Genomic DNA, 14,736 nt, shown 5'->3' on the forward strand with positions numbered 1-14,736 from the left:
CATACAAAGACAATGACAAGTTTCTAAGAAAACCTCATTGCTTCCAGACCACTGCCCTCATCCTCCTCTGCTTTTGGCTCAGAAAATGTAAGGACCTCCAGGGTTTTGTCCATTTGCCGTTCATCAGGCAGAGCCTAGGGAACTGAGTAGGCATATCAACCACTTAGTGAATCATTGGTATTTACTTACTCTGTGCAAAGCACTGTAATAATAATGATAACAATAATAGTATTTTTTAAACATTTACTATGTGCCAAGCACTGAGAAGTATAGTGACGTGCCCAAGGTCACCCAGCAGACAAGCAGCAGAGTTGGAATTAGAACCCAGGTTTAAGTTCATTGTGGGCAAGGAATGTGTCTGTTTCTTGTTATATTGTACTCTCCCAAGCACTCAGTACAGTGCTCTGCACATAGTAAGTGGTCAATAAATATGATTGACTGACTGATTTTGCTTCCCAGCCCAGTGCTCTTTCCACTAGACAACATTGTATTAAGTGCTTGGAAGAGTACAATACAATGGAGTTGGTAGACAGTATCTCTTCCCTCAAGGATTTTAAAGCTGAGGACCCATTTTAGAACTGGTCTTGTCATTCCTGGTATTGGTCAAATCATAGAAGCAGCATGGTTTAGTAGCGAGAGCATGGGCTTAAGAGTCAGAGGACGTGGGTTCTAATCCCACCTCCACCACCTGCCTGCTGTGTGACCCTGAGCAAGTCACTTCACTTCTCTGTGCCTCAGTTACCTCATCTGTAAAATGGGGATTTAAGACTGTGCGCCTCACGTGCGACAACCTGATAACCTTGTATCTACCCCACTGCTTAGAACAGTGCTTGACACATAGTAAGCACTTAACAAATACCATCATTATTCATTTATTATTATATTGTAGACATATTTCATAAATAAAAACAGTCGAGGCATATCTCGCAATAAAATTAGTGGACATGATCCCTGCCCTCGAGGAGTTTCTGAGGAGTTTTCCCTTCCTGTTGTAGCCTTAATCTCTCTACTCCTGCCATAGGAATAAGGGGGAGGAGTGATAGTTTAGGAGAGGACCATTTTGCTTCCCATTCTGTCTTTGTCTCAAACCCTATGGCTTAGGCTCAGGTTGGGAAGCGAGGCTGCAAGCTGGGAAAAGGGGATTGGTGAGAGTAAGGGGTAGTCTAGGTCCATTTTTTCCATAACTGGTACCATTTTGTTATGAACTGGGGAAAATGTTGGCTAATCAATTGATCAGCCATATTTATTGAGGGCTTACTGTATGCAGAGCACTGTACTAGGTGCTTGGGAGAATGTACCCAGAAATGGACATAGTTGGGTGTCTTACTACTTTTGAAAGATTAGCTAAATGATTTAAAATATTTTAAATCTATATTTTAAAGCAGGATGCTGCAATTGCTTTAAATGTAACACGTTTATGATAAACTTGCCTTACTGCTGGTAGGAAGGTGCATCCAGAAAGTAGTTGTAAGGCCTGGTAAAATAACATATGAGAATAACAAGAGATTGAAAGTTCTCAGATAGGCTAGAAGACAGCAATTAAACATTTATACTTCACAGAATTTTATAAATCACAGGAATAAATGTGAAAGAAAACTTGGTCTTTAGTAAAAAGTGATGAAATGGATCCAGTGACAGTATAGTAAATGGTTTTTAATTGAAGTCTTTGCAAAGGGACAGAGAGGTAATATGGTTGAGAAAGGGGAAGATTGCCATTTTCTGCATGTAGTAATTATAGCAAGGCTTCAGGGTTTTATAAAGAAAACAAGGAAGCAAAAAGAATGTTGAAGGTGATAAGTCAGAATTTGACTATGTTGAAGATTTGGGCTTGTGGAGAGAAAAGAGGAAATTATTTTCTTTGTTTTTACTAAGACTAGGAATTTGGTTTTCCCCTTGTTCTTTGACTTAGATATATGGGAGAGTAAAATTGGAGTCTTCTACATGTTAATTATTGTTCATAGCTGTTTGAATAGGGAAAAATGGCCCAAATGAAAGGTTCTCAAGGGGTTATTTTGTTATTTTGTCCAGCCACCTGCCTTGTCATAAATGTTCTTATTGAAAATCCAACTGTTGATTCGTATTCAGAAATACTGCCAATAATGTAAATTTCACTCTTTTATTTTGAATTTATTCCAATGACTAACACTCTATGAAATTCTCCTTGGCATCAAGTCCTTAATCTTTATCTTCTTCTTCCTTTGTAGCTGCATACAGTGGGAGGAAATGTGGCTTTCTCCTAGAGGCATGCTTTTTGAACATGTTTTTTGTGTACTCTGAACATTTGTCCATTCTCCACAATTCCTTCCCCTTCCTCAGGCTCCAGCCGTGCTTTTTACAGGAAATTAGAAAATATATCAACTATGAGGAACCTAACCAATTAGGAGATGCTTTCCTGTTTGGTGACAGGGAATTCAGAGGGTTATCTGGAAAATTTTCCCGTATCTATTTGAATCCATTTTTTCAGAATGAAGTGCAAAGCGAATGGTAGCACTGGTCCTCATGTTAAGAATTATCTGTGAAACCATATGAATGGTTCATTCACTGTTGGATAGACACTTGCTAAACATTGCTGACTGGTTGACTGATGGACTCAATCTTTCTTGTTACATATTAAGCCCATTTCCTTTTAAAAAATTCATATTGAGGAAAAGGTCACAATTTCTTATGCAGACTTTTCATTGAACGCACTTGTCATTCTTTGCTTCATGGGAAATTATTCAGACAAAGCATGCATATACAACATGACAGCACTTGTAACCTCTGTCTCTCTCTAAATATTAGTCTTCATATCATATATATATATAAATTTATATATATATATTTTATAATATATGTTTGAAGAAGACACATCTTTCTCCCTCCTGTAGTTGAGACTGGTAGAGTACTGGAAACTCTCCAGATGCAACTCTGAGTGGGGATTCCTTTCATTATCTAATAGAATATAGGGTTATAATAATAAGTGTATTTATTAAGTGCTTAGTATGTGCCAAAAACTGTACTAAGCACAGGGGTAGATGAAATATATTCAGGATGGACACAGACCCTGTCCCATGAGGGGCCCACAGTCCAAGTAAGTAGGGGAAGAGGTATTTAGTTCCCATTTTTTCAGATGAGGAAACTGACTTGCCCAAGGTCACACAGCAGGAAAATGGCAAATCCAGGTCCTCTGATTCCCGAGACCCATGCTCTTCCCGCTAAGCCATGCTGCTTCTCATTCTATCCTATCCTATCCTGCCTTGTGACCTTGGGCAAGCCGCTTAACGTCTCTGTGTCTCAGCTACCTCATCTGTAAAAGGGCAATAAGACTGTGAGCTCCACGTAGGACAAAGTGATTACCTTAACAAATACCATTATATGTTAATTTTGTTAAAAACACTTAACAAATACCAGTATTATTATTATAATATTATTATATTATATATTATATATTATATATATTATATATTATTATTATATTATTATTATAAATTACTGGATTAACACGGTAGAGAAGCAGCGTGGCTCAGTGGAAGGAGCCTGGGCTTTGGAGTCAGAGCTCATGAGTTTGAATCCCAGCTCTGCCACCTGTCAGCTGTGTGACTGTGGGCAAGTCACTTAATTTCTCTGTGCCTCAGTTACCTCATCTGTAAAATGAGGATGAAGACTGTGAGCCCCACGTGGGACAACCTGATTCCCCTGTGTCTACCCCAGCGCTTAGAACAGTGCTCTGCACATAGTAAGTGCTTAACAAATACCAATATATAAAACAGTTTGGATGGAGAGGAAAGGGCCTATATTAGAATTGTTTTGAAGGTTGAACTGACAGAATTTGGTGACACAGAGAATTTGGTGACAGATTGAATATATAGGTAGAATGAGAGAGAGGAGTCAGGAATAATACCAAGGTTATGGGCTTGTGAGACAGGTACTTGGTCAGTTCTCCCACTCTATTTTATTTTTCAATGGTATTTGTTGAGCGCTTACTATATACCAGGTACTATACTAAACATTGGGGCAGATACGAGCTAATCATGTTGGACATAGTCCATGTCCCCTGTGAGGCTCACAGCCTTAATCCCCATTTTGCATATGAGGTAACTGAGGCACAGAAAAATGACTTGCTCAAAGTCACACAGCAAGCAAGTGGCGGAGCAAAATTAGAGCCCAGGTCCTCTGACTCCCAGGCTTGGGGTCTTTCCACTAGGCCATGATTCCTCTCTAATCCTCTTCCCACTAGAAGTAGAGCACACTTCACTCCTCTAACACCAATTTACTCACTGTATCTCAATCTCATCAGTCTCGCCGTAGACCTCTGAATTGTAAGCTCCTTGTGGGCAGGGAACGTGTCTACCAACTCTGTTACATTGCACTCTCCCAAGCACTAAGTCCAGTGGTCTGCATACAGTAATGCTCAATAAATACGATCAATTGATTTATTCATTGTCCTCATCCTCCCTCTGGCCCGGAATTCCCTCCCTCTTCATATTCTATAGACCTCCACTGGCCCGACCTTCAAAGCCCTGACTAAATTTACATTTCCTTCAGGAAGCCTTCAATCCCCGTTTGCCTTCCCTTTTGTGTTGCTTGGGTCTGTACCCCTCAAGCACTGTGATTTTCACCACAATGATGTGCTAAAGCCGTGGCATTTGTGAATCAATCCGTAACGGTATTTTGTAGAGCTGCAAACTTAAAAACCCCAATGAACTCTGATCCTAGTTGAACTAAATTGATTGGGTACATGATATAGATGCAAGTTGCTTAGAGTACATTGAATTGGATTATGGCCATCCCTGGGTGCCCATATGTGATTATCCTCCACCCAGGCATAGGGTTGATTTATGACACACTCATGATCTGTATCCTTTGATTGGTTCCTGCAGACAGGAGACAATTGATTAGAAGGTCTGCCAAACTTTTGTCACAGTGAAATCTTAGTGGAACACAGAGGCCCAGAGAGAGGGAGTGAGTGCTTCTTAACAATCAAAATTAGCATTCTTCCCCGTCTCCAGTATCGTTTCCACCTCAGACCTGTCTCTTCCTAGCTCCTGTGGGGGCTGCTTGCTCAGTGGAAAGAGCATGGGCTTTGGACTCAGGACTCATGAGTTCGAATCCCAGCTCTGCCACTTGTCGGCTGTGTGACTGTGGGCAAGTCACTTCACTTCTCTGTGCCTCAGTTCCCTCATCTGTAAAATGGGGATTAAGACTGTGAGCCCCACGTGGGACAACCTGATTCCCCTATGTCTACCCCAGCGCTTAGAACAGTGCTCGGCACATAGTAAGCGCTTAACAAATACCAACATTATTATTATTATTATTATTATTGCCGGTACAGCTTCTTCTTCCCTCCCTGACTGCTTCTTCAATGGCCTTTTCCCCCACTGATTTCAAACATGCTTATGTCTTCCTTATACTTAAAAAACCCCTCCCTTGATCCCACACCTCCCTCCAGTTATCACCCCATCTCCCTCTTACCATACCTCTCCAAACACCTTGAGCATGTTGTCTACACCTGCTGTCTCACATTCCTCTCCTCCAGTTCTTTCCTTGACCCCCTCTAGTCTGGCTTCCATCCCCTTCATTCCACAGAAATTGTCCTCTCAACGATAAACAATGATTTCCTTCCAGCCAAATACAGTGGCCTCTACTATACCCTAATCCTCCTCAACCTCTCAGCTGATTCAACACTGCTGACCACCCCCTTCTCCACCCCCTTATCCAACCCTGGCTTCACTGACACTGTCTTCTCCTGCTTCTCTTATCTCTCTGGCCACTCATTCTCAGTCTCTTTTGCGGGCTCCTCTTCTGCTTCCCACCCCTTAACTGTGGAAGTCTCTCAAGGCTCAGTTCTGGGTCCCTTTCTATTCTCCATCAATACCCACTACGTTGGAGGATACATTCATTCCCATGACTTCAACTGCCATCTCTATGTGGATGATTCCCAAATTTACATCTCCAGCCATGATCTCTCTCCTTTCCAGCAGTCTCACATTTCCTCCTGCCTTCAGGACATCTCTACTTGGATGTCCCACCAACACTTTAAACTTACCGTCTCCAAAACAGAACTCCTTATCTTCCCACCCAAACCTTGTCCTCCTTCTGACTTTCCCATCTCTGTAGACAACACCATCATCCTCCCCGTCTCATAAACCTGTATCCTTGGCATTATCTTCAACTTTTCTCTCTAATTCAATCCACATATTCAATATATTGCCAAATCCGGTCAGTTTGACCTTCACAACATCATTGAAATCTGCCCTTTCCTCTCCATGCAAACTGCTACCAAGTTAATGCAATCACTCATCCTACCCAACTTTGATTACTGCATCAGCCTCCTTCCTGACCTCCTTGCTACATGTCTCTCCCCACTCCAGTCGATACTTCACTCTGCTTCCTGGATTATTTTTCTACAAAAATGTTCAGTCCATGTTTTCTCACTCCTCAAGAACTTCCAGTGACTGCCCATCCTCCTCCACATCAAACAGAAACACTTACTCATGGCTTTAAAGCACTCAATCATTATGTTCCTCCTACCAATTCTCCATGATTTTCTACTGCTATCCAGCTTGCCTCCACACCTCTCTCACTGCTGACCTTATGCCCATGTCTTGTCTCTGATCTGGAATGCCCTCCATCTTGAATCTGACAGACAATTACTCTCGCTACCTTCAAATCCTCTCCTTGGAGGAGATTGAAGGGGCATCTCCTCCAAAAGGCCTTCCTTGACTGGGCCCTCATTTCCTATTCTCCTACTCCCTTCTGCTCACCCTGACACTTGGTTCTGCACTCTTTATTCACCCTTCTTCAGCTCCATAGCACTTATGTGCACTTATGTATTAATGTTTGTCTCCCCCTCTAGGCTGTAAGCTTGTGGGCAGAGGACGTACCTACAAACTCTGTTATATCATACTCCAACAAGTGCTTAATACAGTGCTCTGCACACAGTAAGCACTCAATAAATGTGATTGATTGATTGACTGGTTGCTAAGCCCATAAGCCTCAAAATGTTTTGTCCTGGATCCTTGAGTTGCCTATTTTATACCTGTTACCACTGCTGACCCCACGGGCCTCACAATGTTGTGTCCCAGATCCCCTGGGTGGTGGGATGTAGGGAGGGGGAAGAAGGGAGAGGTAAAAACTAAGTGGTCCCATTCCGGCTCCTTAAGAAGGGTCATGGCCACCAGGGCATTCCCTTGTATAACTTCTGGACCCCCTGGCCGCCGCCCCTCTGGGGAACAGAGAGGAGGTGGAGAGGTCTCCTTGAGGGGTGGTATTGGTGAAGGAGGACAGAGCTGCTGCTGTGGGAGGGGTAGAAGCTGGGCTCACTGGAAGCAGTGTGGCCTAGAGAAGCAGCATGCCTAGTGGAAATCGCCATCGCCCCTGCCCTCCTCCCTTCCTTAATTTCTATTTTTAACCACTCAATCTCCAATGGCTCCTTCCCCTCTGCCTTCAAACATGCCCACGTCTCCCCCATCCTAAAAAACCCGCTCTTGACCCCACTTCCCCCTCCAGTTATCGCCCTATCTCCCTACTACCCTTCCTTTCCAAAATCCTAGAACGAGTCATCTACAATCGCTGCTTAGAATTCCTTAACTCCCATTCTCTCCTGGACCCCCTCCAATCTGGCTTCCATCCCCTCCACTCTACCGAGATTGCTTTCTCTAAGGTCACCCATGACCTCCTTCTTGCCAAATCCAATGGCTCCGACTCCATTCTAATCCTCCTTGACCTCTCTGCTGCCTTTGACACTGTCGACCATCCCCTCCTCCTCCATAACTTATCTCACCTTGGTTTCACAGACTCCGTCCTCTCCTGGTTCTCCTCGTATCTCTCTGGCCGGTCCTTCTCGGTCTCCTTCGCTGGTGCCTCCTCCCCCTCCCATCCTTTAACTGTTGGAGTTCCTCAAGGGTCAGTTCTTGGCCCTCTTCTGTTCTCCATTTACACTCACTCCCTTGGTGAACTCATTTGCTCTCATGGTTTTGACTACCATCTCTACGCAGATGACACGCAGATCTACATCTCCGCCCCGTCCTCTCCCCCTCCCTTCAGGCTCGCATCTCCTCCTGCCTCCAGGATGTCTCCACCTGGATGTCGGCCCACCACCTAAAACTCAACATGAGCAAGACTGAGCTCCTCATCTTCCCTCCCAAGCCCAGTCCTCTCCCAGACTTCCCTATCACCGTGGATGGCACGACCATCCTTCCCGTCTCTCAGGCCCGCAATCTCGGTGTCATCCTTGACTCGTCTCTCTCGTTCACCCCACACATCCTATCTGTTACCAAGACCTGCCGGTTTCACCTTTACAATATCGCCAAGATCTGCCCTTTCCTCTCCACCCAAACAGCTACCTTACTGCTACGGGCTCTCGTTATATCCCGGCTAGACTACTGTGTCAGCCTTCTCTCTGATCTCCCTTCCTCCTCTCTCGCCCTGCTCCAGTCTATTCTTCACTCCGCTGCCCGGCTCATCTTCCTGCAGAAACAATCTGGGCATGTCACTCCCCTTCTTAAACACCTCCAGTGGTTGCCTATCAACCTCCGCTCCAAACAAAAACTCCTCACTCTAGGCTTCAAGGCTCTCCATCACCTTGCCCCTTCCTACCTCTCCTCCCTTCTCTCTTTCTACCACCCACCCCGCACGCTCCGCTCCTCTGCCACCCACCTCCTCACCGTCCCTCGGTCTCGCCTATCCCGCCGTCGACCCCTGGGCCACGTCCTCCCGCGGTCCTGGAACGCCCTCCCTCCTCACCTCTGCCAAACTAATTCTCTTCCCCTCTTCAAAACCCTACTTAAAACTCACCTCCTCCAAGAGGCCTTCCCAGACTGAGCTCCCCTTCTCCCTCTACTCCCTCTACCACCCCCCCCCTTCACCTCTCCGCATCTTAACCCTCTTTCCCCCCCATTTCCCTCTGCTCCTCCCCCTCTCCCTTCCCATCCCCTCAGCACTGTACTTGTCTGCTCAACTGTATATATTTTCTTTACCCTATTTATTTTGTTAATGAATTGTACATCGCCTTGATTCTATTTAGTTGCCATTGTTTTTACGAGATGTTCTTCCCCTTGACTCTATTTATTGCCATTGTTCTTGTCTGTCTGTCTCCCCCGATTAGACTGTAAGCCCGTCAAACGGCAGGGACTGTCTCTATCTGTTGCCCACTTGTTCATTCCAAGCGCTTAGTACAGTGCTCTGCATAGTAAGTGCTCAATAAATACTATTGAATGAATGGAAAGAGCATGGCCCGGGATCCAGAGGACCTGGGTCCTGAATCCCAGCTCTACCTCTCTACCACGTGGGACAGGGACTCTGTCTAACCTAATTATTTTGTATCTACCCCAGCACTTAGTAGTGCCTGATACATAGTAAAGGCTTAACAAGTACCATAAAAAAAGTCCCACCTCCTTCTTCCCTGCCCGTGGCCCATATTGTTAGGTTGGCCATTAACAATGTTTAAACCACATTGACAATGAAGTAGTGAGATACTGTGGCAGCTTTAGCCATTCATCATGGAGGACTGTGCCAGATAACTCGGTCATAGTTCAAAATGACGATAACCCTTCATAGAACCAACTGACTATTAACCAAGACAAGATTACTAACAGAGGCTTTGATATTTTGGGTAATCAGGGCCCTGAAAAACAAGTAGTTTGTGTGGTGTTGAATCATCTGTCATGTTCATCAATTGCTGCAGAAAATGAAGACTGGCTTCAAGCTTTTATACAATTTTTCCCCTTATCAAGCATCCAAAAGTATATGGAAACTCAGAGGAAAAAAATCAAGATAAGTAACTTATCAAGTTTCAAACTATCTAAACTGTGAAGTAAACTACAAGGGAATAGTGTCTGTATTCTGTGCTAGGAAAAAAAAATACTTGGGAAATCCAAATATCCAAACATTTATAATCCCAACCGATTGGCTATCGGAATTGGTCAGCTCCGATTAAAATAACAAATAAGCCCACAGACTACTCTCCCCTTTCTCCCTCCTGAACTTAGTTTAGTGAGTATCCTGTCTGAGATAGCCAAACCCTATTTTGTTTGCTTATCAAAGCTTTCAATTATCTGAACTAGCTTTGATTCCAATTAGTTCAGATAATAGGCTTTCTGCTGAATATATTATTGCGAGGGCCTCCTGAAAATATTTCAAAGTAGGTAGAATGGAGGTAAGCTATAAAACCAGCAATTCCCCTTGCTATCAATACTACTAGTTCATATAACATCTTGGAAAGGGAGTGAGGATCTAAAAAGGTGAGATTGCTTTTAGAGTGTTCACTAATTAAATGTCATTATAACAGAGCAGTTTGGAGCATGGCATTTGAAATTGCAGGAAAACATTTCAGTGGGTAATGGTCTTTTTAGAAATGCTTCTAACATTTCTGAGACAAGATTTTGCCTTAAACTGTCCTATTCTCAGTGTGAAAGCCCTAAGGTGAAAAAGTTCATAAAACTGATGAAAGAACGTACATTGAAGAAGTGAAGCATCCTGGTTTGTGATTAATCATTTCCTTGATTTTATCGATAGTCTATTTTTCTAGTGGATGTTTACGATTATCTGAATGCATAATACCTTTATGTTTGGTGATTTTAGACAAAAAGCTTAAAATGATGTCCTGTCATTTAATAACCTTTCTTTTTTACTCAAGGAGCAGTTTTTTAACTAAAGAAGTAACATTTTTAATATTCTGAATACATTAATTTTTCCCCTTCTCTTTAATTCAGTAAAGTTTTAAATTAATAGAAAAACTGATGAAGTAATTGGATTTGTCATCTTTGTTTCCTGTCATTCAAGCCTTAATTTATTTTTAAATTTGCTCTACTTTGGATCAGGTTTGCAAACTTCAATAGAAAATATTTCTAACCTTTAAGGATTTGAATTCCTGTCAATCTAACGTTATTTTTCTAAGAAACACCTCTTTGGAAGTAATTAGATTTCTCCATTCTAAATTATTTCTCTATATATTTTACAGATTAAAGGATTTACTTGGAAGACAAATTATTCTATTCATTAGAGACTGGACAAAAGTTTCTCTGGCTTTTGGTAATTAAAGATGCTGTTGCTGTGGAAACAGTTGTTCCTGCTTTCATTTATTGGCTGTCTTGGAGGTAACAAACATTTCTTTCCAACTTCAATTTAAAAGTTCACCTCAGTAATTTTTGTAAAGCATTTGAAATGTCTAACATCAGAGTCAAAGAAAACAAAAGCTCATTTTCTGTTGTATGCATTGCCTATTAGCATGGCTCAATTTTTTGCTCTTTGAAATGTTAACAATTCTAATAATCTGTATTTACTGTAGAATTCATTAAGAATTCACTGCGTGCCAAACAATGTACTAAGGTCTGAGGTTAGTATAAGATGCCATTTTTTTTGCATAATTTCCTCCACTGCATAATTACCCCACCCTAATTTTTGAGGAGGAATAAAAGGGTATTTCATGCCTACTGAATGCAGCCCTTGGGAGAATACAATATAAGTAAGAAATAGAGTCTTAGGTGACCTCTTACCTTCCTCTTCCTTCTCCCCTCCTTTCTTTTTTCTTCTCTTCTTTTTTATCATTCATTCATTTCTAGACTTAACTCTTATTCTTAATTCTTATAAAAACCTCACCCCTGCTTTAATGCTACAAAAATTATGCAAAAACTGGGACAATTATGTGGGCAAATATGGTAATCAGATTATTCATTCATTCATTCATTCAATAGTATTTATTGAGTGCTTACTATGTGCAGAGCACTGTACTAAGCGCTTGGAATGTACAAATCGGTAACAGATAGAGACAGTCCCTGCCCTTTGACGGGCTTACAGTCTAATCGGGGAGACAGACAAGAACAATGACAACAAATAGAAACAAGGGGAAGAACATCTCATTAAAACAATAGCAAATAAATAGGATCAAGGAGATGTACATCTCATTAACAAAATGAATAGGGTAATGAAGATATATACAGTTGAGAGGACGAGTAGAGTGCTGAGGGGATGGGACGGAGAGGGGGAGGAGCAGAGGGAAAGGGGGCAGAAGAGGGTTTAGCTGTGGAGAGGTGAAGGGGGGGTAGAGGGAGCAGAGGGAAAAGGGGAAGCTCAGTCTGGGAAGGCCTCCTGGAGGAGGTGAGCTTTAAGTAGGGTTTTGAAGAGGGGAAGAGAATTAGTTTGGCGGAGGTGAGGAGGGAGGGTGTTCCAGGACCGCGGGAGGGCGTGGCCCAGGGGTCGATGGCGGGATAAGCGAGAACAGGGGATGGTGAGGAGGTGGGCGGCAGAGGAGCGGAGCATGCGGGGTGGGCAGTAGAAAGAGAGAAGGGAGGAGAGGTAGGAAGGGGCAAGGTGATGGAGAGCCTTGAAGCCTAAAGTGAGAAGTTGTTGTTTCGTGCGGAGGTTGATAGGCAACCACTGGAGGTTTTTAAGAAGGGGAGTGACATGCCCAGAGCATTTCTGCAGAAAGATGAGCCGGGCAGCCGAGTGAAGAATAGATTGGAGCGGGGAGAGACAGGAGGAAGGGAGATCAGAGAGCAGGCTGACACAGTAATCTAGGCGGGATATTGAGAGCCCGTAGTAGTAAGATAGCCGTTTGGGTGGAGAGGAAAGGGCGGATCATGGCGATATTATAAAGGTGAGACCGGCAGGTTTTGGTGACGGATTGGACGTGTGGGGTGAACGAGAGAGCCGAGTCAAAGATGACACCGAGGTTGCGGGCCTGAGAGACGGGAAGGATGGTCGTACCATCCACAGTGATAGGGAAGTCAAGGAAAGGACAGGGCTTGGGAGGGAAGATGAGGAGCTCAGTTTTGGTCATGTTGAGTTTTAGCTGGCGGGCAGACACCCAGGTAGAGATGTCCTGGAGGCAGGAGGAGATACGAGCCTGAAGGGAAGGGGAGAGGACAGGGGCAGAGATGTAGATCTGTGTGTCATCTGCATAGAGATGATAGTTGAAGCCGTGAAAGCGAATGAGTTCACCGAGGGAGTGAGTGTATATGGAGAACAGAAGAGGGCCAAGAACTGACCCTTGAGGAACCCCAACAGTTAGAGGATGGGAGGGGGAGGAGGAGCTTGCGAAGGAGACCGAGAATGACCGGCCAGAGAGATAAGAAGAGAACCAGGAGAGGACGGAGTCCGTGAAGCCAAGGTGAGATAAGGTGTGGAAGAGAAGGGGATGGTCGACAGTGTCAAGGGCAGCTGAGAAGTCAAGGAGGATTCGGATAGAGTAGGAGCCATTGGATTTGGCAAGAAAGAGGTCATGGGTGACCTTAGAGAGAGCAGTCTCAGTAGAGTGGAGGGGATGGAAGCCAGATTGGAGGGGGTCCAGGAGAGAATGGGAGTTAAGGAATTCTAAGCAGCGACTGTAGATGACTCGTTCTAGGATCTTGGAAAGGAAGGGTAGTAGGGAGATAGGGCGATAACTGGAAGGGGAAGTGGGGTTGAGAGAGGGTTTTTTAGATAGTGTCTGTCCCACACAGAACTCAATCTAAGAGTTAAGAAGAGCAAGTATCTTATCTTTTCACAGAAGAGAAAACTGAGACACGGAGAAGTTAAGTGACTTGCCCAAGGTCACACAACAGGTCAGTGGCTGAGCTGGGATAAGAACACAGGTCTCTGGACTCTCAGTCTTACATCCTTTCTAGTCTTTCACATTCCCTCAACATAAAAATTCATAGTTTAAATAATATCGCAGGGATTGGGGGTTTCTTTCTTATGGATCTGACCATATATGTAGAGTAATAATAATGATGGTATTTGTTAAGTGCTTACTATGTGCCCAGCACTGTTCTAAGCACAGGGTAGATGCAGTAATCTGGGTAGATACAAGGTAATCGGGTTGTCCCACATGGGGCTCACAGTCTTAATCCCCATTTTACAGATGAGGTAACTGAGGCACAGAGATGTTAAGTGACTTGTCCAAAGTCCCACAGCTGACAAGTGGAGGAGCCGGGATTGGAATCCATGACCTCTGACCCCCAAGCCCGTGCTCTTTCCACTAAGCCATACTGCTTCTCTCATTTGCCAGCTGGTAAATTGAGCTTAAGTTAAGAAGGCAGTAGAATAATATGTAGAGGCACTGAGAACTTGTTGGGAGGGGGAGAAGCAAAAGGGAATAGAAAAGCCAGCAGCCCTACACATATATTCAAAGAGACATACACATACTTCTGTGCTAAAACAGCATTCAATAATTACTTGTAAAATTCAATCCACAATTCCCTCCCCTTTAGTCTGAATTAGTAAAGTCCTACTGTTTCTCGTGGGACCTTATGGCAATTGAAAATGATCATTCTACTCCACTGCTTACATGAAATTGGTAAAAATGCATTTAAAGAGTCAGGCTGAATAATATAAAAAATGTATGAGTAACAAGTCTTACCTACACACTATTTTCACAAAATCAACTCTAGTGCCCCACCTGCTACATCAGTTCAGAACTGACAGACTGCTGCTCCTTAGGGAAAGAAGACTTATCTAAAAATGTCCCAGTATAATGGTTTAATGGGATGCTATCTGTTCCCATCTTCTCATCACCGAAAGCAGTTGGGTCAAAGTAGATGCATTTGTAATTTCCAGGTCAGAATGTTTTAAAAGAGCCAAATCTGTCCTCCTTTCAGCTCTCACATTTTAGTCACAGGAAGTATCAAGTACAAGTCTATGTTCCCTCATGTAATTTCATAAGTATCTCTTGACTGACTGCTGTGGCACATGGTTCAGTAGAACCAATCTTTCCTAAGGTAAGTGAAATGCAATTGAATCTTGGAATGACCTAGACGGCTGGCTATGGTGAGCTGGGGA

The 14,736-nt window shown here is 43.5% G+C and overlaps 1 protein-coding gene across 1 annotated transcript in view; it reads left to right on the top strand.

The window, feature by feature from the left end:
• The window catches only part of LOC100073526 (contactin-3), a 278,783-nt gene that overhangs the window by 39,540 nt on the left and 224,507 nt on the right, over positions 1–14,736 (top strand). Inside the window, exon 2 of the mRNA XM_029049701.1 lies at positions 10,940–11,075. Coding sequence (XP_028905534.1) covers positions 11,021–11,075 — 55 coding nt within the window. The 5' untranslated portion in view covers positions 10,940–11,020. The remainder of the gene's footprint in view (positions 1–10,939; positions 11,076–14,736) is intronic.

This window comes from Ornithorhynchus anatinus, chromosome X1, assembly GCF_004115215.2.
Source record: "Ornithorhynchus anatinus isolate Pmale09 chromosome X1, mOrnAna1.pri.v4, whole genome shotgun sequence".
NCBI classification, from domain to species: domain Eukaryota; kingdom Metazoa; phylum Chordata; class Mammalia; order Monotremata; family Ornithorhynchidae; genus Ornithorhynchus; species Ornithorhynchus anatinus.